Source organism: Protopterus annectens, chromosome 1.part1 (genome assembly GCF_019279795.1).
Source record: "Protopterus annectens isolate FY-2018-M chromosome 1.part1, PAN1.0, whole genome shotgun sequence".
In the NCBI taxonomy this organism is placed as follows: Eukaryota; Metazoa; Chordata; order Ceratodontiformes; family Protopteridae; genus Protopterus; species Protopterus annectens.
In genome coordinates this window covers 637,564,578-637,590,652 of record NC_056726.1, presented here as the reverse complement: position 1 = coordinate 637,590,652, position 26,075 = coordinate 637,564,578, and the positions used below count along the sequence as shown (strand labels likewise).

The 26,075-nt window shown below is 42.4% G+C and overlaps 1 protein-coding gene across 1 annotated transcript in view; it reads left to right on the top strand.

Moving 5' to 3' along the window:
- LOC122814926 (isoaspartyl peptidase/L-asparaginase-like) overlaps positions 1–26,075 on the top strand; it is a 431,511-nt gene that overhangs the window by 96,934 nt on the left and 308,502 nt on the right. Inside the window, exons 3-5 of the mRNA XM_044087192.1 lie at positions 15,920–16,204; positions 17,065–17,184; positions 17,279–17,415. Of these exons, the coding sequence (XP_043943127.1) occupies positions 15,920–16,204; positions 17,065–17,184; positions 17,279–17,415 (542 nt within the window). The remainder of the gene's footprint in view (positions 1–15,919; positions 16,205–17,064; positions 17,185–17,278; positions 17,416–26,075) is intronic.

Here is a 26,075-nt window from a genome sequence, read left to right as displayed (position 1 = left end):
GTTGACAAACAAATGGGGGAGCCCAGATATAGACCTGTTTGCTTCCCCCCAGAACTATCAATTGGACAAATTTTGCACAAGGACTCCCCACAAACAAGCCTGGAAAGTGGATGCTCTGTCCTTCACCTGGAAAATCCTATCAGTTTATGCCTTTCCTCCTCTGCCTCTGCTCTAGAAAGTACTGCTAAAGATCAAATAAGACAAACCAAGGACGATTTTGATTGCACCAGACTGGCCACGCCAACACTGGTACCCCCTCTTGCGCAGTGTGTCACTGTTGGCCCCATGGCACCTGCCTCAGACTCCTACCCTGTTGTCTCAGCAGGAGAACCAGATTCTGCACCCTCGGCTTCAAACACTGAACCTAGCAGCCTGGCTAATTACCTAATCTCTCCTTTACTGTCCCTGTGTAAACCAGTGATGGATATCATCTTAGAGGCAAGGAGGCCTAGTACTAGGAAATCTTATGCTGAAAAATGGAAAAGATTCTATGCCTGGAACCAATCTCAAGGGATGAGGACAGCAGTGGCCAATTTACCTCAGATTGTATCTCAAAACAAACTATTTCTAAATGGATAGGCCATTGCATTCATTTCTGCTATAAGCACCATGGAAAACCTATTCCACAGGGGATCAGGCCACACTCTACCAGGGGCTGCATCTACCTCTACAGCCTTTTTCAGAGGCGTCATTACCAGAGACATCCTAGAAGCTGCTACCTGGAGTTCTGTACACACTTTCACCAAGCATTACCATCTGCCAATTTTCTCTAAATCCAGAGCTGGCTTTGCCACTGCAGTCTTGCAGGGCCTTATTGCTGGTCCTTATGCTATCTAAATTCCTCCTCCTATCCTTAGCTTTGGGAATCTACCCAAACGTGATGACTGCAACAGTGAAACACTAAGAACATAGTACAGTTGTGTACACTTACCATAAATCCTAGATGTTCAAGTGTATTCACTGTTGCAGCCCTGGTTACCCTCTCTCCAGCCACCTTACTTCTTTTGGCTATACCTCTACTCTCCTTTACTATGCTTAAAAGCTTTTTGGTATATTTGCTTTTTTGTTGGAGGTATAACCTTCACATATTTATAGATTTAATTGCTTCCCATTAGAGGGGCACCTGACATCTGGGGCAAGAAAAACTGATGTAATGGCATCAGCTGCATGTTTTATACCCCTGACAACCTGACATCACGGAAGAAGAGACAGCAACCGACGCAGGACCCAAGACTTTGTTAATCAGGCTGACTGAGGGCTACTACAAGCAGATAACCCAAATGTGACGACTGCAACAGTGAAAACACTCTAACATCTACATTTATGGTAAGTGTACACAACTGTACTTTAGTCGGTCGGCATAAGACGTGTATCTTTTGCTTTGTATTTTCTTACTGAGAAAACTCCGGGTCTGCTCCAGTTGGTGTAAGTGCCTGTTTAGGTACATGCAGAAGGGAGCATTGTACTTTATTATGGGCTTGATGAGGGCCAAGTACAATGTTTTGCATATAGAAAATTTTGTCATGTATTAGTTTTATTATTTATCCTTTAATTTCATTAATTTTGTTTATTGCTTGCTTGAATTCAAAAAAGTAATGCTTACTGATTTTACTGTGTAACTCAGAACATTTATCTTTTATAATTAGACACATGCGAATCTGTATCTACTATACTGAGTAGTGTTTCATTGCCTTGCCTGAAAAGCCTTTTGCAGTTAAAGCATCAGCATACTTAGGAGTACATGGAGTTGATAAACAGTAATGTAGGAAGTAATGGGGGCATTTGACTTTCTGTATAGACTGCTATGGAAGGTGGCATTTTTAGCCGGGCTAAAGCAAATTTCCCCAAGAGATTACTGCAGGTGTCTATTTCCCCTCCATTGATGTGTCCCTGTAATTGATTATAGTTGTAGAAGGGGTGCAGGATGCACAACTTCTAGAATGAGGGTTAAAGGGAAAAAAAAACACTTCAGATGTGGTTATGGGGAGGGCATTCTAAAACATTTGCAACACCATGGCACAGCTGTGAATATCAATGATGTTTTAGTGCAGCACATCTCGATGATATATATCTACATATTATGAGCTGCATGGTAAAGTAGTACGATGCCACTATACTGACAGCAGCTTCACTACTGAACAGTAGGGGTGTGACTTGCGTGGCAGGAACAATACCATGGCATGGCTTGAGGCTGTGTACATTCACTCACATTCACAGGAAAACACCTAATGACTTCATCATTCCCTTTACTGGGCTGGCCTACTCACAGAGTACCAACTTGGTTTGTGATATAAATGGGGTGGAAAGGGTGGAGATAGGTGAGACAGAAATGGGGTGGAAAGGGTGGAGATAGGTGGGACAGAAATGGGGCAAGAGCAAGTCGATGAACATGCAAATGGGTAACCTGAGGGAAAGTTTGGGGGGAGGTGGAACATGTGCCCATTTTCCTTTTTTTTTGACGAAGTGTAGATAGGGGTGGTAACATGGAGCATGTGTTGGAAGTAGAGAAGGAATAACTAATGGGCAGATAAGCTTAAAATGCAGGCAGGCAGGATTAGTATGGGCATAAGTGCAGGGACAACAGTGGGAGGATGCGGTCAAACAAAAGGAAGCACATTTGGTGATATGGAGGATTGGATTATACACAGGGTAAGGGCAGTAACCCACAAGGAAGGGGAAACAGCATGATGTGAAGCATAAGACAGGGTACAGAGCCTCTGTTTGAACAGCCCAGAGAAGTGCACCCAGATATCGGTCACATGTATGTCTGACATCATGAGTAGGCCTCACCACTGGTGGCATGATGATAAGGAGGTTCTCCATGACCCAATGTATGAGTTCAGCTGCTGCACCTGATGTGAGATAAACCGGCGGGAGCTTTCAGGTCAGCTTCAGTAGGGTGACGGGCCTTTCAACTGTTTGGCCCAGAATTAGGCATGACAGCTGGTATTGACACAGATGGCACTGTTGCTCTGCATCCTGCACTAAATCTGAATCTACAAAAAGAAGAAACCAAAAGCCAAGAGAAATACAGCACACTAGTGCACATATGTATGTCAACATGGATTTCAGTTTTACACAATAGACACACATGTACCCCCCACGCCCTGGCGAGCATATCAGTTCTGAAAATACAGGTCTCTCTGTTGAAGGCAGCCCTCCTCTTCTTCCACCACTGAAGGCAATTAAAAGAACAGAGGTAGCCAGAGAATGCATTGTAAAAACCTCTGCTTCTTGCTGGCATAGCAAGACAGTGGTGGTAATTTTACAGAGGTCTGTACTGCTTGCCACAACAGATGCCCGTGGCAGCACTCACTGCTCTTGCCAGCTGGAGCCAGGCGTTATTTGTATATAAGAGGCCACCATAATTTCACAGCAGGTGCTGTTCCTAGTCCATGTGCAACATATTCTAGAAATTTCCTTCCTGGCTGCACCTGGCAAGAACCCTGCTGAACATAATGCTTGAAGAGGCCATGTCTGTTCACCTGGGCAGAATTAAGAGAGCAATGGTAGCGCCATGCCCACAACCCACATTATGAACAACATGTGACACCAGTCTTCTGGTAGCAAGGATGTGCTATGAAAATTATCACTTAGCACAAAAAGATGGTGCTACTGGTTTTGCAGTGTCCATGCATGAGCACAGTAAACACATGAGGTTCTTGCCTGGGAACAGGCAGGCCCAAGCATGCTAGGGCTGACTGTTGATGATAGTGCAACTCATTATATCAGCGATTCAGAATAATCTCGCTAAGTTAAGTCATCATTACCAAGCTATGAAGCCCATCTATATGATGATAAAAAGGCAGTCATATTTTTGTGAGAGACTTGATTTAAGACAAGCCAGCCAGAAGCAATGGATGAGGGCAAAATGGTGCATATTACCTATACTGATCTGACCAAAGCATTCAACACAATACCACACTCAGGTACTGTAGACAAGCACATGAAATTAGGTATAAAATCACCTGCAGTGGCACCATCTGGCTCACATGTAGGACCTGGAAGTCAAGATAGGGGAGTCTACCTTCTCAAAATGGCCAGTTACTAGCAGAGTCACTCAAGGCTCAGTACTGGGGCTGCTTCTTTTTGGCATCTGTTTTTCTGGAGTCAAGGTTCTCTTGCCTACCAAGTTTGCAGATGATTGAGAGACACAAATACCCTCCATGAATACTTGACACAGATTAACAGTTGGTGCCAGAGCTGAGGTCTAAAACTCTATGCCAAGAATGCACAATAGTACTCTTTGGGGAAGATTGCTATCTCTGGATACTACCACATTGATAATACATTCTTAAGAGTAGACCCATTGATCAGGGCTTTGGGAACATATGTAGACAGCAACCTGGTAGTAAGGAAATAATTGTGTTGGGTAACTTTTATAAGCAACGATATGGCATCTAGGTCCAAGAATATCATTGTTCCTCTGTACTGTGTCCTAACCAGACCAACCATTGCATATGATGCCTCATTCATTATGTACTTGACCAGGTATATAAAAGTACTGGAGCATCTCCAGAGGTTCTTTGCAAAAAGACTGCAGGGGTTACACAACATGTCTTACCCTGACTACCTGAAAGCCCTATTTATTGGGTCTATATTATAACAACGAACGATCAGATGATTGAACGTTGCTATATCGACCCCTAAATCTCAAAAACGCATAACAACAAACAACCAGAACAGTGATCCCCCCCCCCCCCCCAGGGGAAAAAAATTGCTGTTCCCAAAAAAAAAAAAAAAACAGTAAATGAAGTGGAGGCCTTCACTCCCCCCACACCCCCATATGAGGAGCTGTGCCCCCCACAACTCCCCCTACTTAAATATACCAACTTCGAGATTGCACTAAAGTGGAGGAAACAGCAGAACCCAGACGGCCGGCCCAGCAATTTCTTTCCCTGGAAAAAAATTTGCTGTTCTGGCCGTTCGCTATTTTGCTGGTTCGACTATTAGTGTTCGAACCAACAGCGTTCGATCATCTGATCGTTCGCTGAACTAAAGTAGAACCTATTCATTTACTCTTGTTTTATACAGACTGCTCATAGGTGATCTGTGTCTAGTCAACAAAGCATCCTCTGATTCCACTTAGATGGACCTGTCGCATAGTCACAAAACAAATAGTATTAAAATTACCCGATCTATGGACCTAAACCTCGTCTACAACATAAGTAGGGCATATTGGAAAGTCAGGTATGTGTCTCAGACTGCCCCTTCTTAAGAACAGCTTTCCCCATCCATATGTAGCAGAGTTCTTCCCTAACCCAATTCAAGCCTGATTTGGAACAGAGGCTAGGGAACTGAAAATTTACATAAGTCTCTAGTACACAGTGGCAACCTGTAAGTACTTGACTATCCATGGCCAAGCCCAAGCCTACAAATACCCCTTAAAATAACCCTTGGGTGTCAAAGCTTGTCAAATACATTTCTGAAGTATAGCTAGGCTTAAGAAGGCCCCTATGGGGTCAGTAGCCTAGTAATCTCCTATGAACCTTTAAGAAGAATTCAATGAGTAAAAGTTTGTACTGTGGTATAGACCTACTAAAAGAAGATGAAAGAAGTCGTAGTGTACCTCAGGACTACAGTGAGCATACATAAGTGCATGGTAGCAACAGAGATCCATACAGCCAGTAGATTGGGTGAGCTAACCTAGCACAAGGGCTTGAAAGGCGACTAGCCAGTCATGGAATGCTCACCTTGATGGAGAACAGAGGTTACTGTTCAGTTGAGACAGATGGGGGAGCTAACATTAATTGACCACAAGGTCCTAGTCAGCTGAACAAGTTCATTTAGTTTTACAATTGCTAGATGACCTGCCAGTACTAGAAGCCATAGAAAAATTGCTAGTAGGAGGGGAGGGCGTAGGATTCTATTCAAGATTGTTTCTGATGCCAAGAAAGGAAGGAGTCTGGAAGCAATTTTAGAATAAGCAAACATCTTAACAGTTACAGTTATTCAAAATGTTTACTTTACAAAGCTGTCTGACTTTTCTACTCCATCAATGCTTTGTGATGGCCTTGGAGCAAAAGGATGCCTACTTCCCCATTGTCATTAGTGTGCTAAGAAGGTTTCTGTGCTTTGAAGCAAGAGGAGGCCATTACCAGTTCACCTCCGTATCCTTCTGCTTGTCTACTGCAACAGGGTCTTCACAAAATGCCTGGCTGCAGTAATTGCCTATTTTAGAGTTAAGGGCCGTTATTTGGGTGACTGTCTGACCAAAGGAATACTCATTAGAAGATAGACATAAGGCCTTCGTGTTTCCAAGGGCATGTTTTAAGTAGCTGAGTCTCTTCCCTCAACCTCGTGAAGTCTTACCTTATCCTTGCAAAGTGAGTATTGTTTCTAGGAACCTTTCTGTACACACTGCAATGGAAAAGCCTTCTTTCCATAAAGATAAAGTACTGAATTCCTCAGGATTCTGGGCTGTAGACTTCTTGCATACCGAGTGCTTCTAGCAAAGTTTTGTATGAAGAAATTACAGTGGTACCTCAGAAATAGTATCATCCCAACCTATGGCTGTCACCATCTCCCTTTTGTCCTTTATCAGAAAAGAGACTCCTGGTGGAAAATACTAGGTGCAACTCAGAGGCTTGCATGGGGGCCCAGACCCTTACCACAGACTCCTCAGACATCATAAGGGGGAGGCTGATGTCTGGAATCTAAGGATCCAAGGCATTTGGAACAACAATATGAGGAAAAAACACATTAATGGTAAGAGGTGATTGATGTAGTAGCATAAGTCTTGCTCAAATTTGGACAAGGGGCACCATGGACATCCTCACAAACAATACTCAATTTGTTTTGTGCAAAAATTAAGAGGAGGGCAGTGCAGGATTGGTAAGTTGCCCAAGAGTGAAGCCTGACTATCTAGGCTTAATATCCCATTACAGGAAAATCTGTGACCAGCTCAGTGGGTCACAGTCTGACCCACACACAAATGTAGGTTTAAATGTGTTCTTGGATGTGTTCCATAAGTGGAGTATGCCAGATGTAGATCTTTTTGCGTCTGTAGAAACAAGCATCTGAAAAAGTTGCAGAACAGCAGCTTATGGAATCAGAAAAATAGATGCTTTCTCCACTACATGGGCAGTCTGTATCTATCTGTAGTTTCTCCAATATGTCTGATGCCCATGCTGTATTTGAAGTTCATGGAAGATAGTCCTGAAATGCTTATAACTTCCTTTTGTCCCAGACAACACTAGCAAGGGAGAACCAGTACTGCTGCCTCAGTGAGTGGACTTTTTTCGCCAACGAAAGGTTCCTTGCCACACCCTAGCCTCAGAGCCTTAAGGCTGACAGCGTGGATGACCTATCATTTATCCCATCCAGGCACTTGTTTTCAGAGTACATGCTGCATATAGTGGAGGCCAGAAAACCTTACACAATTAATTTATACCTAACAAAGTGGAAGCGATTCTCCCTCTAGTGCTTTACTAGAAATTAGCACCCGACTCAGAGTACCTCTGGTTCTCAACTACCTGTCAGACCTTTGCAAATCATGGTCATCTTATGTATGATTGAGGTTACATGTTTTGGCTCTTGCAACTTGCCTGCTTTTTGATACTATACTCTTTTTATTGCCAGTGAAGCAGTTCCTAAAGGGGGAGCTCCATTTAACATCACCCAAAAAAAAATTCTTCGAGAACCTCAGCTGTGTATTAGAGAAGCTAACCTTGTTGCCCTTTGAACATACTGGAAGATGCTGCTTTTTGTGCCAGTGACATCTGCATGAAGTCTTTCTGAGCTGCAAGCCTTAATGTGTGAAGAATCTTTTTGAGCTTCCACAAGGATAGTCATTCAGATTACTATGGTGGTGATAGAACTTTCCTTGATCTGGGCTGTTCATCTCCTTGCATCCTTTACAAGCCACCAGAATAAGGAGAGATAATCTTGTATGCTTTGGATATGCATAGAAAGTTGAAATTTATCTAGACAGAACTATGAAAATCAGAAAATAATTAGATTGAAGTCTGAGAATAATTAGGTCAGCTATTTGTTACCTTTGCAAATAGCAGTGAGAGGAAACCTGTCAGTAAGCAAGCTGATATCAAAATGACCTACCCATTGTATTGGTTTGTGTTGCTTCTTTCATGGTAAACCTCTGCCAGGCTTATATAAAGGCCCAGTCCAATAGAGACACAGCAGCCACCACAACATTTTTTGTTGTTATTGGGGGATTAATAGTCACTCATGTTTGGATGGATCAAAATGCTTTTCTGTTCACGCCTTCTCCAAACATTACAGTATAGGTCCTCTATATGAAACCAGTGCAGGATTATCCATGGACATTCTCTGAGGTCTACTTTAATGGCCCAATCAGGGCTAGCCCAATCAGGGCCAGCAGTCCACTGGCTCTTACACTGTAGGAGTCTTCCAAAAAGTGTTGACTGCAGCAGTGAATATTATGATGACTATAGTACAGGTGTGTTAGGAACTTGCCATAATTGTACATGTTCAAATATATTCACTGTTGCAGACCCTATTCCCTCCCAGAAATCCTGTCTATATCTTGCTTGGGCATCCTATGGTTGTGGTGGATGCACTGTTGACATTATTTCTTCCACCCTCCCTCTAATTCCCGTGTGGTCCTGCCTAATTCTTAAGAAACTGTATGAGGCCTCATGTATGAATAGTTGTCCATGGGAGTAAATCCCCCTAGGTCCAGTTTTGCTCTGGGGCCCTGGAAAGTTCTTGGTTTAGTTAGGACAAGAAAGATCAGAAGATAGCATCATTGGACTTCCCTGTACCACCAATGCTGTGATACTGGAATAGGTGGGGGTCAGCTGAAGCCAGACAGGAACTATGGAAGTCAGGTTCCTGCAGGCAGGAATTCCAGAAGCAATGACTTCAGTAGTACATCTACTTGAACAATCTGCAGTTACGGTAAGTTTCTAATACAGCTGTACTTTTCTGCTGTTTCATCTTCAACTTCTGCTGAGTCTGCTGTTTAGTCCAAGTTATTTGATGCTTTGTACTGTAAGTTCTGTTGAAGGAAACAACTGCTGACTGTAAAGAATCTGTTTAAAATTCTATCGATCTTTCAGTGCTGACGTTAGTCTGGTTGCTTCTTAGGCTTTAGATGGTGGGTCAGGTAAATCTTTGCCTCCTTTGCTTTCTATCTCTTCACTTTATTGAGTTTACGTTAACAGAAGCTATGCAGATGGCCCAAAGGAAGAGCTTTCTAGACATTTAGCTATTTTTCTCATTCCATTTAACTTGTGGCACAGAGAGACCTATTGTTTTCCACCTGGAACTTCATTTTTAGTGGTACTGTTGTCACAGGTCTTCATGATTCCAACCCTGGGACTGTTTTGCACAACCATCACTAGTCATGCTTTTTCCAGTGTAGATACCTCTGACACTGGTCATGCCTGTTCTAATGTCAGTACATGTAGAATCAGTTTATGTTTCGTAGTTATTGTCCAGTTCACGTATAGCATAGCTTTTGCAGACTTTGTCCTGCATAGGTATTTCTTGATAGGTGCCATCTTTTTAGTGCTGGCTCTTTTCAGATTTGCTGCCTTGGCATTCGTTCTGGCAGCCTCAGGGCAACACAGGTTTCTGGTACCAATTCCTTGGGTCCCCCCCACACTCCATAGTCCTGATGCTGGCTGTCAGGCATTGTTCTAACCACAGGTGACAAGTAGTAGTATTTCTTGTATCATAGCTTTTGGATCTTTTAGGCTTGTGGGAGACTTTTCTACATAGCAGTCACTCTGTGCACACTTTTTCATACCTCTCTGCAGAGGTCTTCTCCAGTCATGGTAGTAGTATACATGTCTGGCATAGTCTGTACTAAAAAGCTGTAAAGACTATACATTTTGAGTGTGTATTGGTGGGAAGTTTGCATAATGGTTAAGGTGTTTACCTTGTAAACACAAGGTGCAGGGTTTGATTCTCACATGGTGTAACTGGCTAGGCTTAAAATGGCCCACAAGGGCAGTTAGCCTGGTACTAATCTGTGAACCTATGAACCTATTGGATTCCGGAAGATGTGGACAATCAAGACTCCTTGAATTTCCAAAGTTTGGGAAGTACTTTGCAACTCATAAAACAGTAAGGAGGGTGGCCATCCAGCCTCATTCTTTCCCTACAGAGATGCCTGTAAGGCCAGCATGTACTTCCCCAAATTTTTCTGGATGATTACCCCTTTGGTGGGCGTATTAAAGAATGCCACCAAAGATAAATTAAAGAACCTGGTCATGGACACCCTTGCCCAGAAAGTCATACAGCATTTTTGGGATATTCTGTTTGAGCAGAGACTCTGAAGCCAGATACCATTATATCTGCAGCAGTCTATAAACACTTCACCCCGTAGTAGCCTTAGATATTTGTCCCCCAAATGGGGATTCTGGCATGATGAATGGGGGTGTGTGTGTGTATGTGTGTGTGTGTGTATGTGTCTATGTGTCTATGTGTCTATGTGTCTGTGTGTCTGTGTGTGTCTGTGTGTGTCTGTGTGTGCGCTTATGACTGCTATTTTAAGGTTGTGGGGGCTGAACTATCTAACACACAGGATGTATTTTCAGAGTGACCTAGTAGCTGAAATTAATCACATGTTCATAGGTAAGTAAGAGGCTAGCTGCCCTTGTGGGCCAGTTTAAGCTTAGTCAGTTTCCCTTTTTGTGGTAGAGTTAACCTATCCAGTTTGGTTATAAATTGGCCTTACCCATCGCATGGTCAATAATTCTATATTACCCCTTATAAGAATAAGTGGAATCAAACCATATATAATTTGAGGGGAAACCCATTCATGGGATAAAGCATTTAAGAGCTACCTCTGTCCATTAGTAGCACAGGGGACAGTACTGGGGTACATCTTGTGTTTCCCATCCATAGATTCAAGTTGAACTTGAATATGGACAGGGATGAGCTTTGTTTTATGTGGATGTGGAGTCTGTTCCAGAGCAGTGGTATCCTCTGTGAGATATACCTGTCCCTCCAAACTATTCTGTTGATGTTGCATAAAAGGTTTTGATCCCTAGACCAATTGTTTCTGATGCCATTTGACGTGCTGATGTGCAGCAAATCCATTAGCATTGGATATAGTGGCTGCAATGCATCATGTATTAGATAGGTTTCTGGAAGTTGACCTACGGTACGGCTACTTCTGGCATTAGCATCATTATAGCCTGCATCTTTTATAACATGGCATAAGGAGGTGCTTAAGTAGTAGCATCCAGTAATGCTGTACACCAGAATTCCTGCCTGCATGTTATGAATTGCTGTACACCAGAACTCCTTCCTACATCTCGTCTTTTGCAGAGGATTTTTTTTCTAGACTTCTGATATTCTATACCTCTCCTGTTTGGAAAAGAAGTTCAGCAGTACCTGGAGAACATGTGAATGCAAAGTAAGACCATCAATGCTGTGAGTGTCATATTTCAGTGTTCTTTTAGCAGATTTTCTTTGCTCACAGGAACAGCAGCAGCATCAGAAGAAACACTCTCCTCAATCTGATTTCTGTCAGGGTCATGGACACGCACAGGTCAGAGTTCTTGATGATCTGCAGGAGGCAATGGTGTGCCTCAGTTTTTTTCCCTCCTGCTGAAAACTTGGAAAAAAAATATCAAGGACAGGTCCATCAGGAAAGTAGTAAAAGCAACATCTGAGAGGGCCTAGACCAGAAAAACTTGGTATTTTATCTGTTGCCAAAGAAAGCAAATAAACCTCATGGCCATACTGGATCTCTCTGGCCTAAATACCTTTAACATAAAAAGACACAATTTTAATAATTTAAGAAGTTCAAGCACCTTGGGGCAGGATTGAGGAATAAAACATCCATAGTCCTGAAGTTTTAAAATTAAATGTTAAACTTTTATTGAAGGGGAAAACAACCAAAGTAAAGCAGAATTTCTTCACTCCAAATACATGTGAGCATAATAAGCACATTGAGTTGTCCAAACCAAACTGTTGCAGGAGTGCAATTTGTTGAAATGGGCTTTTAATTCCTCTACAGTCACATTTCACTTTCTCAAAACACAGTTTATTCATAACAGTAAAGAGTATGATCTGATGTTGTCAATCATAGTTCATTCTTGACGAATGGAACTCTGTTACGATCCTCAGAACCAGCTCGGCTGTTTATACAGCTTGCGTCAGCCAAACAACTTTCAAGCTAAGACTGTACCCACAGTACCCCTCTTTCCATTACCTCAGATTTTGTTTGCCACTCTGTCAGCAAGACTCATCAGCCATTGCTTTCAGCCAAGTCTTCAAATTCTTTTTATATATATATGTATGTAAGTATGTATATGTATGTATATATATATATATATATATATATATGTGTGTGTGTGTGTATATATATATATATATATATATATATATATATATATATATATATTTATATACGTACATACATATATATATATATATATATATATATATATATATATATATATATATATATATTTATATACGTACATATATATATACACACACACACATATAGGTATTTTCTTATTCCCTTAGAACCTGTATATCAAGTGAGTGTCTGAATTCTATCCGTTGCCCTTCATTATTATTATTCTATAACTCTCTCTGCCTTTCTTACCTCTTGAGGAATTTTTCTGTACCATTGTTGGTACCTCCTTTCCCTTGCCCTCTGATTACCATGTGGTATTCTCACCTACCATAGCTGGTAGTTTCCATCTTTTCTTTCCTCCTTTTTTTTTAGTGTGTGTGTGTGTGTGTGTGTGTGTGTGTGTGTGTGTGTGTGTGTGTGTGTGTGTGCGCACGAGTTCTCGGAAAATGGCGGAAAAATAAAAATGCACTTCTGGGTTCAAACAGTGCCAAGACTGTGGGAGAAAGATGACCAATTCTGATGGGCATCTTTCATGTGTTTATTGCCTAGGAGCTCCTCACCTAGATATAGATAGTGATTTCTGTAAGGTCTTTAGTTATCGGGCCTTAGTTGAGTGTCGAAATAAGCTCATTTTAAAGGGCTTATTAAAGACTTCTTTCAGCGATTCCTTGTCCAAATCTGACACTTCCAAATCTGACACGTCCTAAAAAGAAGAGCTAATCAGTGCCTGCAAATTGCACGGCACCGATGTCTCCTAAACATAAAACTCTGGTTCCTACTTCCTTCTCAGAACCGAAAGCTAAGGTACTGCAATTCAAAGGTCATGACTCCTTGGCACCAACTGCTTCTGCTATGGTGCCTTCGGCACCAGCATTGGCACCGGTGTCTTTGGTCTCCGGTTCAGTGCCAACTTCTCCTACAGTGTCTCAGCAGGCTTTACCTAATACGAGAACAGGTTCTCCCCAGGACAAGGCACTTACCTTCTGTAGACCCTTTTGCAGGCCAGTTGCCCAGTCCCTTCCTGGAACATCCTGAGCCACCCTCAGCTTTTTCAGTTTGATCCTCCAGGAGTCTTTCTGAGGTAGACCTCGTGAAATTGGTGGATCAGCTGTTGGTGGCCAGAGGTATCCCTGTCCCTCTTCTAGCCCCTCTCCCTTCTGGAGCTGAGGTATCTTCTCCAAGGACTTGTACACTATCTCCTCCTCTGACTTCCACTAGAGCTTCGGAGCCCAGCACTTCGATTCCCCTGGTGCCAGCTGCCTCAGTGCCGTTAGGCATCCCTTCCTCAGTACCCCCTTTGGAACTGGTAGATTCTTGGGGCCGAGACTTGGCTGCGGGTTCTGAGGGTCTTGGATTGGCTCCTGATTTTTTTTGTGTGAAACCAACCTTGGCTCTTGGGGCTTTGTCAGTTATGGGTCCTTCCCTGGCTCCTGCCTCGGAGGGCGGACTTTCAGAGTAGGGTGTGACCTCAATTATGAGGTGGTCTTTCTCATTTCTGGGCTCCCACTCCTCTTCGGGGGGGTCCTGTCTTCCAGGTTATGAAGAGAGCTTTAACCTCTGCAGGTTCTCAGATGGTTCCTCCTGAATCGGAGTGTCATATTACCATATCCTCTGGTCCAGAGCTGACTCCAATCTCCACGACAGGACAGCAAGCACCAAAGCTTCAAGTTACCCCTGCACAGGGCCCTTCTTCTTCTGAGTCTTCCTCAGAGATCCCCACTGAGGAACCCCTCCCCGTACGAAGATGTGCAAAAGGAAGCACCTAGATTCCGTGGAAGAATCTGTCTCCGTGGACACGGATTTTGATGAAGGGGAAGGTTCTTCCCAGTCACCCCCTGATGATGTCTACTTTGGAGACATTCTGGAGATCCCAAGCAGAAGGGTAACTGGAAGCCCCAAGACCTGACCTCAGAGGAATCCATGTACTTGCAAGCATTTGGTGCATGACCATTTACTTCCTGGGTGACCTCGCCTTATTAAGCTGATCACGCAGCAGGCTTGGAAGGCCCCTGATTGCATAGTACCTATTCCCTGGAGACCAGACAAAATTATTTCTCTGCTAGAGGACCACCAATATTGGGCCAAGGGTTTAGCAGTAGATGCCGTGGTAGTGGCAGCTGCCACCAAAAAGAAACTCGCCGATGGGAGTGTTGCTGTACATCCTCCTAACCAGGAGTCTAGGACAATGGACAGATTTGGAAAGTGGGTCTGCACTTCATTCAACTTTGCAGTCAGGTCTTTGAACTTTATGGCACATTTCACTGGACTCCAGAGAGATCTGATTAAGGAGTTATCAGAGACTCTCATCGGAGCGGTGTCTAATGAGGTGCAGGACAAGGTCGCCTCTCAGCTAGTTACCCTGGAGTCTATATCCCAACTCGTCCATGCAGCTAGTTGCACAAGCTGCTGAAGGCATGACCACAGCAGCGGGTTCCGGCATTGTTGTAGTGCACCACACCTGGATGCGCTTGTGTGAATTTGCAGAGCCCTTCAAGTCTTCCTTCATCAATGCTTTCCTTTGACAGATCATCTTTGTTTGCCACAAGGTGAAGGACACACTAGCCAGGTGTGAAAAAGATGGAATGACCCTGTCTGCTACTATTCCTCAACAATCCTACTCCAGGAATCCGAGAAGTGGAAAGATGTGGTTCAAAAACTCCCAGGGCATTTCCAGGATACAAGTGGAGGCAGCTCCCCTTGGGGCAGAGGGAGGAGCTCAGATGGAAGACGCTGACCGTGAGACAGAAGTGGCCCATGAAACCAGGGTTCCAGAGACTACTTGAAAAGAAACGCACAGAAACCATCTCCGCCAAATAAATTTGTATTTTACTTTATTCTGGTACCTCACCTTGTTGCCTTCTCAGGAATAATTCATGGAACACTTGGGTGATATCTGGTGATAGAATGTAAATTGTCCAGTGGCTGACCATTTTATTTCTGCACATGGGGGATCAGGGAATTTTGTTTTTTTGTGTATTAGCACAGCCATTTTTGGATAAAGAGGGTAGTTTTAGGGAAGAACTTAATAGATTAGAATGCAGGATGATTATTAATTACAGGACATTTTTTCCAAAAGGAATGAATTTGATAGTAATTTAACTTTATAGATAAATTTCATAAATTTAACAGTTTTTGTGTGATAAATATTGATGTGTATGATTATAAATAAATTTAATAAGAATTACAAGTAAAATAACAGATTATTATAAAAAGGTTTAATAGTTATTTGAATGTTAATTAGTTAATTGAGTGTATAATTGATGGATGGGGCACTTTTTGTATATAAATTAAATCACTTTGTCCTACTGAATTATTTCTGAGAAGGCAACAACCTGAAGTACCAGAAGAATAAAGCAAGTAAAATAACAGATTATTATAAAAAGGTTTAATAGTTATTTGAATGTTAATTAGTTAATTGAGTGTATAATTGATGGATGGGGCACTTTTTGTATATAAATTAAATCACTTTGTCCTACTGAATTATTTCTGAGAAGGCAACAACCTGAAGTACCAGAAGAATAAAGCAAAGTACAGATCTATGTGGCAGAGCTGGTTTCTATGTATTTCTTTTCAACTGGTCTTCATTTGGTGTTTGCAACATGTCTTCTAATTCAGCTTCTGCCTTAATGGAGGTTCCAGTTATGTTGGGGACGTCAGAGAAAGTGCTTTTTGCAGATATCCTGCGAGAAAGGAAATTGAAACTATCCTCTAGAGATCCATGGCTTATGACCAGCGAAGATGGCCTGACCGAGAAATTTAACCGTTTGGAGCATTTAATGTTAAAGGAGGTGACTGTTTTTTATGACATTAAATTACTAGAAAAATATGTATCTTTAAACATCATCCCAAGAGGTTTGCATATTGACCGCTTACCTGCTGGGGAGTTCAATGAAGAGGAAAGTGATCTGTTGGATGAATGAAAACGGGCTGCACTTAACTGTACTGTGACCTTGCTATGGATCTTGATTAAGCGCAATTTGAGAACAATGGATAAATTGCGTAAAGAAATCACGGAGGTACATGATGCTTTAATGTGTGAAGCATCCGATGTCAAACATAGAGGGTTTATAAATGAAATAAAAATCAAAGTGCAGCAAGCAGAGAATAATATCCTGGAACATAAAAAGAAGAAATTAAATCATGATGTCTGAGATTTTGAAAACAATGCAGTATACTCCTGGCAAAAGAAAGGGTGTTTAGGCAGGTTGGAGGTCAGGGGAAGTGCTTCAAGGTCCAGGGGAAAGACATGATTCCTCAGTCTATTTGGGTGAGACTTATTGTAGTAAAAAGAGTGTTTCATTCAAGGATGTACAAACAGAGGAAGTGGCTAATACTGAAAAATATGTCGTGAATCAAGTTCATTCACCAAAGTCAGGGCAACCACGCAATTGCAACAAGAAGGGCAAAGGGAAGTACAACAAAACATAAAGAACGCTACTAATGTAGCGAACCCTTGGGTAGGTTTTCCTACACACAATTCAGTGACTTTTTTTGAAAAGACTGTTGAACAGTTACAAATTGTTAATTTATCCAGCCTGGTTTTGTCTGATAATGTAAAAGTGTTATTAAAAGGGGTGAAGTTCGTTCCAGCTAGAATTCCTTGTTTGGCAGATATAGTACTGGATATAAAACTTTTCTGCTGTAAATTACATCTAAAAGTATTTTTTTTAGGATAAAAATAAATGTAATAAGGTTAATAATGAATGTGATGAAGATGCCTTGTTAGATCAGAGTAATATATGAAATTGATTCATTTTCAGAGCTTATGGATGTAAGGGAAAATGATGGTGGGGACGTGCAAGCATTAGACTTTAATAATGAACAGCACAAAACATTTTTACAGGCTATGGTTATTTGTGTCCCTACATTGTCTTTTAAGAGTAATTTTATGCCACCAAAAAATTCCTTGGCTTTTGTTTGAAAGTATGGTATGTAAAAAAGTTGAACATGAATTTTATACTTTTTTGAGGTCAGAAAAAAAGTATAATTTGACAAAAGATGAATGGACAGATTTACAGGAAGTACGTTCACAGCTCAATGAGTATACTTTCACAGAGGCTGATAAGGGTGGTAACTGGGTTATTATGAACAGGAAACAGTATGATGAAATGGTAATTCAGCTGATTGGTGATGACAATAATTATGTCGAGCTTGTTAATAACCCAGTTAAACAATTTAATTTGGAGCTAAGTGAACTGTTACAAAGGGGGAAAGGCTAGGCTTTTTGCAAGGTAAAGGCTAGGCTTTTTGCAAGGTAAAGATGTGAAAAAAGCTGTTTGTAAGTGAACCTCAGGACCCCAAAATTTTATGCTGTCTCCAAGAGTCATAAAAATGGATCCAATCCCCCAGGTAGACCTATAATATCAGGAATAGGTTCTTATTTAGAAAATGTAGGGAAGTCCTTGGATTTTTAATTTAAAAAATATTTGATAAAGGTTTCTTCCCATATTAAAAATACAGGTGAACTGTCTTGAGAGCTTAAAAATGTTAAAATGGCAGAAGGACTATTTTTGGGCTACTTTCAATGTTAATGTTTTATACACTAATATCAAGACTAGATGGGGAGCAGTGGGTAAATAATGGGGGAAGGTCCCCAAACTTCTTGTTTACTGTCATTATTGGAATTTTCTCACCCATAATTATTTTAGAAGGGGAAAAAGATTTTTTTACAAAAACGAGGAACAGCAGTGGGGCTTCATATGCCCCAACGTATACCATCATTTATATGGGGGATTTTGAGAGGCAATTTATGTTTTGTAATGAGTACTTTTTAAACATTGTGGTATATTATAAAAGGTTTATTGATGATTTCATTTTCGTATGTAAAGGTGAACAAAGTAGTTTTTGGAATTTATGGATCATATTATTAACACCACTCATGGTTTAAAATTCACACACAGTTTGGATGTGGAACTGTATGTGGGGGGTGACCATAGTGTCCAGTTCAGACCCTATAGGAAATCTACTTCGGTTAATAACTTTTTACGTGCAGATAGTATGCATCCTCCCCATTTGATTAAATCTTTGCCCTATGAGGAATTTAAGAGGATTTACCACAGTACTTTATATGTGATGTTAAAAGATGCATATTTGAATGAGGTTGAGAACAGATTGATTGTACGTGGTTACTCAGAACTCATTTTGTTGGAAGCTAAGAAAAGGGTTTTGAGAAATGATAGAGGGTTGTATGAAAAATATTGTGGTGGATCTAGTGGAGATTATGGGACAGATGTGAGTTCTAGTAATGGAAGGAACAAATTGTTCTTCGTGGCTAAATTTTCCCCATTTCAGGAATTGTGGAAAGGGTAGTTAGGGAATCTTGGTATATGGTGTGTGAGGATGAGACTGTGGGACATTTATTTCTGAAACATATCACCTTTTCATACGGTAGATGTAATGATTTGAAAGAGATGCTAAGTGGAGATGGTACAATAGACAAACTAGGTGGCGAGTGGGGACATACGCTTGTGGTAACTGTTCAATATGTGATAGGGTAAAAAATCTAAATGGATTGGAAGATCAAGGGTAGGAACTACAAAGCCAATTAATTTTTTAGTTGCAACTCCCAGGGGTTGTTTATGTTATTGGGTGTGGATGCCAAAATGTTAGATGGTCTATTGGGCAAACTAAGAGAAAGATGAAGGTTAGAATAATGGAACACTTGGGTGATATTGGGCGACAGAATGTAAATAGTCCGGTGGCTAATTATTTTATTTCTGCACACAGGGATCAGGGATATGGGATATAAACTTTGTTCTATCCAAATTAACATTTCCACCCTTTGAACCAGCTCATTTGTGTTCGTTGAAGTTTCTGTCTTGGAAGACTTTGTTTCTGGTGGCAATCACATCTGCTAGACGAGTATCAGTGTTACAAGCAATGTCTGTCAAGCCCCCTTATTTGATTTTTCACAAAGATAGAGTATCTCTTGGTACTAATCCATCCTTTGTCCCCAAGGTGTGCTCTCATAACTTGAACCAAACTATAGAGCTTCCAGTGTTCTTCCCTACTCATTCAAACGCAGTAGAATACCAATTCCATCAGTTGGACGTTCATAGACAATTACAGTTCTATCTACACCGGACCAAGGATTCAGGAAGTCGGACCAATTATTTGTTTCCTTTTTCTGACTCCAGATTAGGTCTCCTGGTTTCCAAAGTGACCCTTTCGAATTGGATCTCCAGTTGTATATCCTACATTTATTCTTCCGATGCTAAGCCTTCACCGTTCAAAATTAAGGCTCATTCTACAAGATCCCAGTCTACTTCCGCAGCCTTTCAAGCCAGGGTTCCAATTGATAATGTTTGTGCAGCAGCAACATGGGCTACCCCTCACACCTTTATTACTCATTACAAATTGGATTTGACCTCTAGGGATAGAGCCTTCTTTGGTTCCGCGGTACTCAGGAGTATTTTTCCATGAGCCACCCAAGAATAAGGTGCTAGGGATGCTGTCCCATGTGTAAGAATGAAGGCAAGATAGGACTACAGAACATAAAGAAGTTATGTACTCACCATAACGTTCCATGTTTGCAGTCCATCTCACCCTTCATTCGTATGGACCCACCCTCCTACCCCCTTCCTGGAAGAATCTGGAGACAGAAAAATTTTTTCTTAACAAGTGGAGACCTTTTATTATTGTTCTTTCTGGATGTTTTTTTTGTTCTTTCTCTCTATAGTTAGCAGCAGACGAGATCTGGGAATTGTGCTGGTGCACCATGGGATGCCTCCCTGGCCACGGGCCAGCTGGAGGACTTTGAGCTTGCTGGTGAGCCGAGTCGAAGCCGAGGATTGGCTCCAAACCCATGTGTAAGAATGAAGGGTGAGATGCACTACAAACATGGAACGTTATGGTGAGTACACAACTTCTTTTTTTGATAGTATGATAGTTTTTTCATAACCTTATTATTCTTATTAATTTAGTTTCCTGGTCAGTGTTTGTTGTTATTGTTACCATTATGTCCTAGGACGGAAAGGAAGTGAAGCAGTCAGGCTTCAGAAAGTGTGATTCCTGTTCACAAACAATGTCTTTAACCAATGGGCACACTAGTTGTGTCTACTGTTTAGATGCAGTACACCTTCAAGACTCTTACTCTGTTTGTTTGTCACGAGTTTAGTTCCAGGGTCCTGCAGGAATGCAAAAACAAACTTATACTCAGGGGATTGCTTAAAGTTCCTTTCTCTGAGGCACTGGAAGGGAACCCAACCTCCTCCAAATCTTCTCAATCCCCAAACTCGGATAAGTCAGTCAAAAGTGCGTCGTCTTTGGCTCCTGCTTCTGAGATGGTAAAGAAGCTAGCAAAAGACACAACTTCAGACCCAAAGGCTTTTGGGCCCGAAATGACAACTCCTTTGGTTCCTCCAGTTTTTTCGGAACCAACTAGGAGCCATAGACTGAGCCGGTCTCTTAATTTCCACAGTCACCTATTTTGCAGTCGGTGGCTGGAAGCATCAAATCCTCAACCCCGTCCTCTCAATCCTCCAAGGAGTCTGTTGGATGACAATGTGGAGTGGGTGGTCAGGAGGTTGCTTTGGACTCAGGCTTTGGCCAAGATTCTTTCAAGTCCAGCCCAGGAGGAATTGGAACAAACAATTGCCATTGCTCCTTCTATTCCTCCACTGACCCAAGTGGTTTTGGAGCTGGAGTGCTTGGATGTCTTTGTGGTGGAACTGTTGGGTCCGAGACCTGCCTCAGGTGTTTCTGTCCCGACTTACACTCCGACCTCTTCGATGCCATCTTCTATCAAGGGGTCTAGGAGCCGATGCTCTCCCATAGAGTCCGTGGAGGAGGGTCTGATTGGTCCTTTGTCTGATCCGAATTTGCCTCTCAGGGCATCAGTGCGGGTGAGTTTGGTGCCTAAATCGGCCTTGGAGCCCACCTCCTTGGTACAGGAGGAGTCTCCTGGCTCTTTGGAGCCGGAGGCTCCTTCTGGCCCAAGGTAGTGGTGCCTTCGAGTTGATGAGCGTGTTGTCACCTGGGGAGGTCCCTCGGAAGGGAACATGTAAGAGGAAACATCTAGTCTCCCCTGAGGAGTCTGTCATTTCAGATACGGACTTAGATGATTCAGAAGGGTCACCCTCTGAAGATGTCCCCTTCTCAGACATCCTAATGATCCTGAAGCAGAGAGGTGGCTGGAAAACCCTTACCCCTTCTGAGGATGAGGCCGTATACCTGGAGGCATTTCATTCTCAACCCTCTACCTCTTGGGTGTCTCTGCCCTTCAACCAGCTCCTCAACATTGTTAGTGGAAAGGCATGGGGCTCTCCAGAATTAGTGGAACCTGTTCCGAGGAGACCCAACAAATTCATAACTGCATTACAACCAGCCAGCTTCACGTAGCTCTGGCTCCCCCCCTACCCCAAACACACACACACACACACACACACACACACACACACACACCTTTACTCCAACTGCTGATTGGCCAGTCCCAAAGAGGGATATTTAGCAGTAAGAGTAAAGATGACTTCAGTGGGCAGCCGTGGTGGTGCAGTGGTTAGTGTTGCTGCCTCACAGCAAGAAGTTCTCTGGTTCAATTTTCGGCTGGGATGCCTTCTGTGAGGAGTCTGCATGTCCTCTCTGTGGTCGCATGAGTTTCCTGTGGGTGCTCCCGTTTCCTCCCACATCCCAAAGACATGTAGTAGGTGGATTGAATACTCTAAATTGGCTGTAGGTGTGTGTGTGCGTGTCTGTGTGTGTGCGCGTCTCTCTGTGTGTGTGCGCGTCTGTGTGCGTGCGCGTCTGTGTGCGCGCGTCTGTGTGTGTGCGCGCGTGTGTGTGTGCGCGCGTCTGTGTGTGCGCGCGTCTGTGTGTGTGTGTGTGTGTGTGTGTGTGTGTGTGTGTGTGTGTGTGTGTGTGTGTGTGTGTGTGTGTGTGTGTGTGTGTGTGTGCCTTCTGTGGAAGGTTGGGCGCCGGGCTGGCAACTCTACACTGAAACTCCACTGCCAGTCATGAGAAGACAGATGATCCGCTGTGGCGACCCCTAACCGGGAAAAGCCGAAAGAAGAAGAAGCCTGGCCATTTTCGGATAAAGGGGGTAGTTTTAGGGAAGAACTTAATAGATTAAAATGTAGGATGATTATTAATTACAGGACACTTTTTCTAAATGAAATAAATTTAGATAGTAATTTAACTTATTTATTTTATTTTACATTTGTTTACCGGGTAGTCCGACTGGATACATGTCCATTTTCAGCGGAGGCCTGGGGAGAAAAGCTGCACAAAGACAAACTTACATAGATTACACAGAAGTTAGGAAACAATTATAAAAACAAAGTGATTATATACAATGGGTTAGTAGTGTTCCCTAGTAGGGACTCACAGTTGTCATGGGCAGACAATTAAAAGTAAGAGACATCAGATTGGTAGCAGAGCTTGGTGATGTACTTACAAGTTATGATAATTGCAGAATATGCTTTTAGTTTATAACTTAATCAGGGTTTGGTACATTGGCGTAGCCAATTCACTTTGAGATACTGTTTGAGGTTTTTTTGAAGAGACTTTTGGAGGATTGTAGGGTTATATAGTTTGGCAACAAATTCCAGGTTTTGCCAATGAAGTTGGCAAACTGGGATTCACCAGCAGAGTTATTAGCTTTGTGGGTTTGGACCAATAGTTATCGGAGGGATCTTAGATTGCTATATGGCTTAATAATATTTTTAAGTGAGGGGGTATCCTCAGGGTGGTACAAACTTTTGTACACTATTAAGAGTTGATTGAATTAAATTAAGCTGGGCAGTTCTAGCCACTCTAGTTGTTTAAAGGTTCTGGCAGTGGTGGGTTCTAGGAGGAGCCAGTGGCGAATCTGGCAATATGATTGTAGCTATGGGACAGCTTACCTAGTTCGGATTTGTTGAGATTTGAGAGTACAGGCGAGGCATATAAGAGAGTAGAGAGTAGGTGTGATCGGGCGATTGCAGTCCTAGTCAGTGGGGTTAAAAATGTCTTGTTTCTATACAGTGATCCAAGCTTCTTATTGATGGTCTGTATGGTTTTGCTGACCTGTAGGTCAAATTTGAGACTATTGTCTATGATAACCTCTAGCAGTTTGGTGTGATTATTTGGGGAAATAGTGGTACCATTGTAAGATGTGACAGAGAATGAAAGTGTGGTGGATCAGTGGGAAAGAAGATTAGAAGTTTAGTTTTATTGGGGTTCAGAAATAGGCATTGATTGGTGAGCCAGTTCTCGATAGTGTTAAATGTATTTTGGGTTAAGATTTGAAAGTCTGATGGGGAGGTGGCTGAGCAGATGAGAGTGGAATCATCTGCGTATTGGGTGTAGGTGGCTTTAGGGATAGCAGTGTGGAGGTTGTTGATAAAAATATAGAAGAGTAGTGGACCTAGTATGGACCCTTGAGGGACACCAAGTGTGAGAGGTAACTGGCTGGAGAGTTTGCCCTGCCATAGTACTGCCTGCTGTCTACCAGTCAGGTACGACTGGAACCACTGGATAGCAGGCTTGTTGAGGGAAATAGATTTTAGTGAAAGAATGAGAAGTTCATGGTTGACCATGTCAAAGGCTTTTGATAGGTCAAGAAGGAGGGCAGAGGTTAGCCTATTGTCATTCTTTATAGATGTCTTTATAGATTTCATACATTTTAACAGTTTTTGTGTGATAAATATTGATGTGTATGATTATAAATAAATTTAATAAGAAGTAAAATAACATATTATTATAAAAAGGTTTAATAGTTATTTGAATGTTAATTGGTTAATTGATTGTATAATTGATGGATGTGGCACTTTTTGCGTATAAATTAGATCAGTTTGTACTACTGAATTATTCCTAAGAAGGTGGCAACCCGAGGTACAAGAAGAGTAAAGCAAAATACAGATCTATGTGGTGGAGCTGGTTTCTATGTGTTTCTTTTCAGCTTGTCTTCATTTGGTGTTTCCAACATGTCTTTCAGAGACTCCTCCCTAGACAACCACCAGCACTACTGAAATGAAGCCCGACTGCTTACTTCTGGAAGCAGTGTTGGGGGGGGGGGGGACTTTCACTGCACTCGAAAGACTGGCTACAAATAACCTCCAATACTTGGGTGCAGAAAATCATTACCAGAGGCTGTCAAATTCCCTTCACTCTTTTCTGGAGATCTCTGAGAAAAAATCCCCAATGTTACACCTAGTCAGAGGGATCAAGCAGCCATGGAGGTTCAAAAGCTGCTAGAAAAGAGTCATCTAAGAAGTCCCACCAGACCAGACAGGATCCAGAATTTACTCCAGGGTATTTTTAGTGCCAAAGAAGAAGAGAACTGGAGGCCAATACTGGACCTCAGCCTTCTGAACAACTTTGTTCACCAGACAAAATTCCAGATGTCACAGTAGTCTTATTCTCCCCTTTCTAGGGGAAAACGATTGGATATGCTCTATAGACCTTCAAGAAGCATATTACCACATAAAGATGGGCAAACACTCAAAAAGGTTTTGCCGCTTTTGGATACAGGCCAGTCATTACCAGTTCAAAACGCTGCCCTTTGGCCTCACCCACAGCCCCCAGGGTGTTCACCAAATGTGTGGCAACAGTCATGGCTCACGTGAGATTACACAGCTTCCAAGTGTTTCCTTATCTAGATGACTAGCTCCTCCCCTCCCCTACCAGGCATCTACTGCTGCAAGCCACAGATTGCATCATACATTTGTTCAGTGCCCTGGGCATAACTGCAAAAAGTCACAGAATTTCTCCCACTCAGGACCTGGAATTCATAGGAGCCCATGTCAATACTGTTTAATGTATAGCTTCTCTGCCCTTTCACAGGCTCCAAAAGATAGTACAACCCATTCTGGTAGAAAAACAGAGTGCCTGCTCGACTTGTTCTCCAAGCTCTAGGATCTATGGCGACAGCCATCACCCTAGTCACCTTGGCAAGATTTTATATGAGGATACTTCAATGGCTTCTGGCTTCCTAATGATCATTCTTTCTAATCCGATGACTCGCCCAATCTTAATAACAGAATGTTACAGAAAGGATGCAGTCAGAATAAATTCTAATGGGCCGTCCCTTTGGTTCCCCACAATCCAGGGCTATAGTGACCACGGATGCCTCCCAGATGGGGTTGGGAGGACATTATCTGGGAAGAACATTTCAAGGCACTTAAGTCTCCACAAGAGTCCAACTTGCACATCAATGTCCTGGAAATGAGAGCAGTGCTCCTAACGTTGCAAGCCTTTCAATCTGTTCTTCCTCTGGGAACAGATGTGATCCAGTACAACAACATGTCACTAGTATGGTATATCAACAAACAAGGGGAACCAAATCCTACCCCCTTTTCTCAGAAGCTCTCGGAGTGTGGCAGTGGGCGATGTCTTCCAGCTGCTTTCTTGTAGCAATGCATATTCCAGAGAGCAGACACATTCTTCTGCCTCACAAGTGGTTTCTCAGTCCCAGAGTGGCAAAGGAAATCTTTCCCCTATGGGGCCAGCCTTGCTGCAGTCTCTTTGCCTCCACAATGAATAACAACTGCAGCAGCTACTTTGCCCTAATTCCCCCTTGGGGAGTCCCGAGAAACTCTGTCTTTCTCAATTGGCCCTGTTTCACCCATTTTCTCTCATTCTCCTCTTCCTATAGAAAGCCCAAAGGTTGCTAAGCAAAGTGATTCTCATTGCTCCTTTTTGGTCGGTTTCCCTTTCTATGGCCTTGCTTGATTCACCAAGTGTGAATTCTGGACTCTGTTCTAGACCTGCTCTCTCACCCACAGGGATTGGTGCACCCCAGTCTGCGCTGTCTCAAGCTCACAGCTTGATTTCTCCAATTCTGTTAATTGCCAGG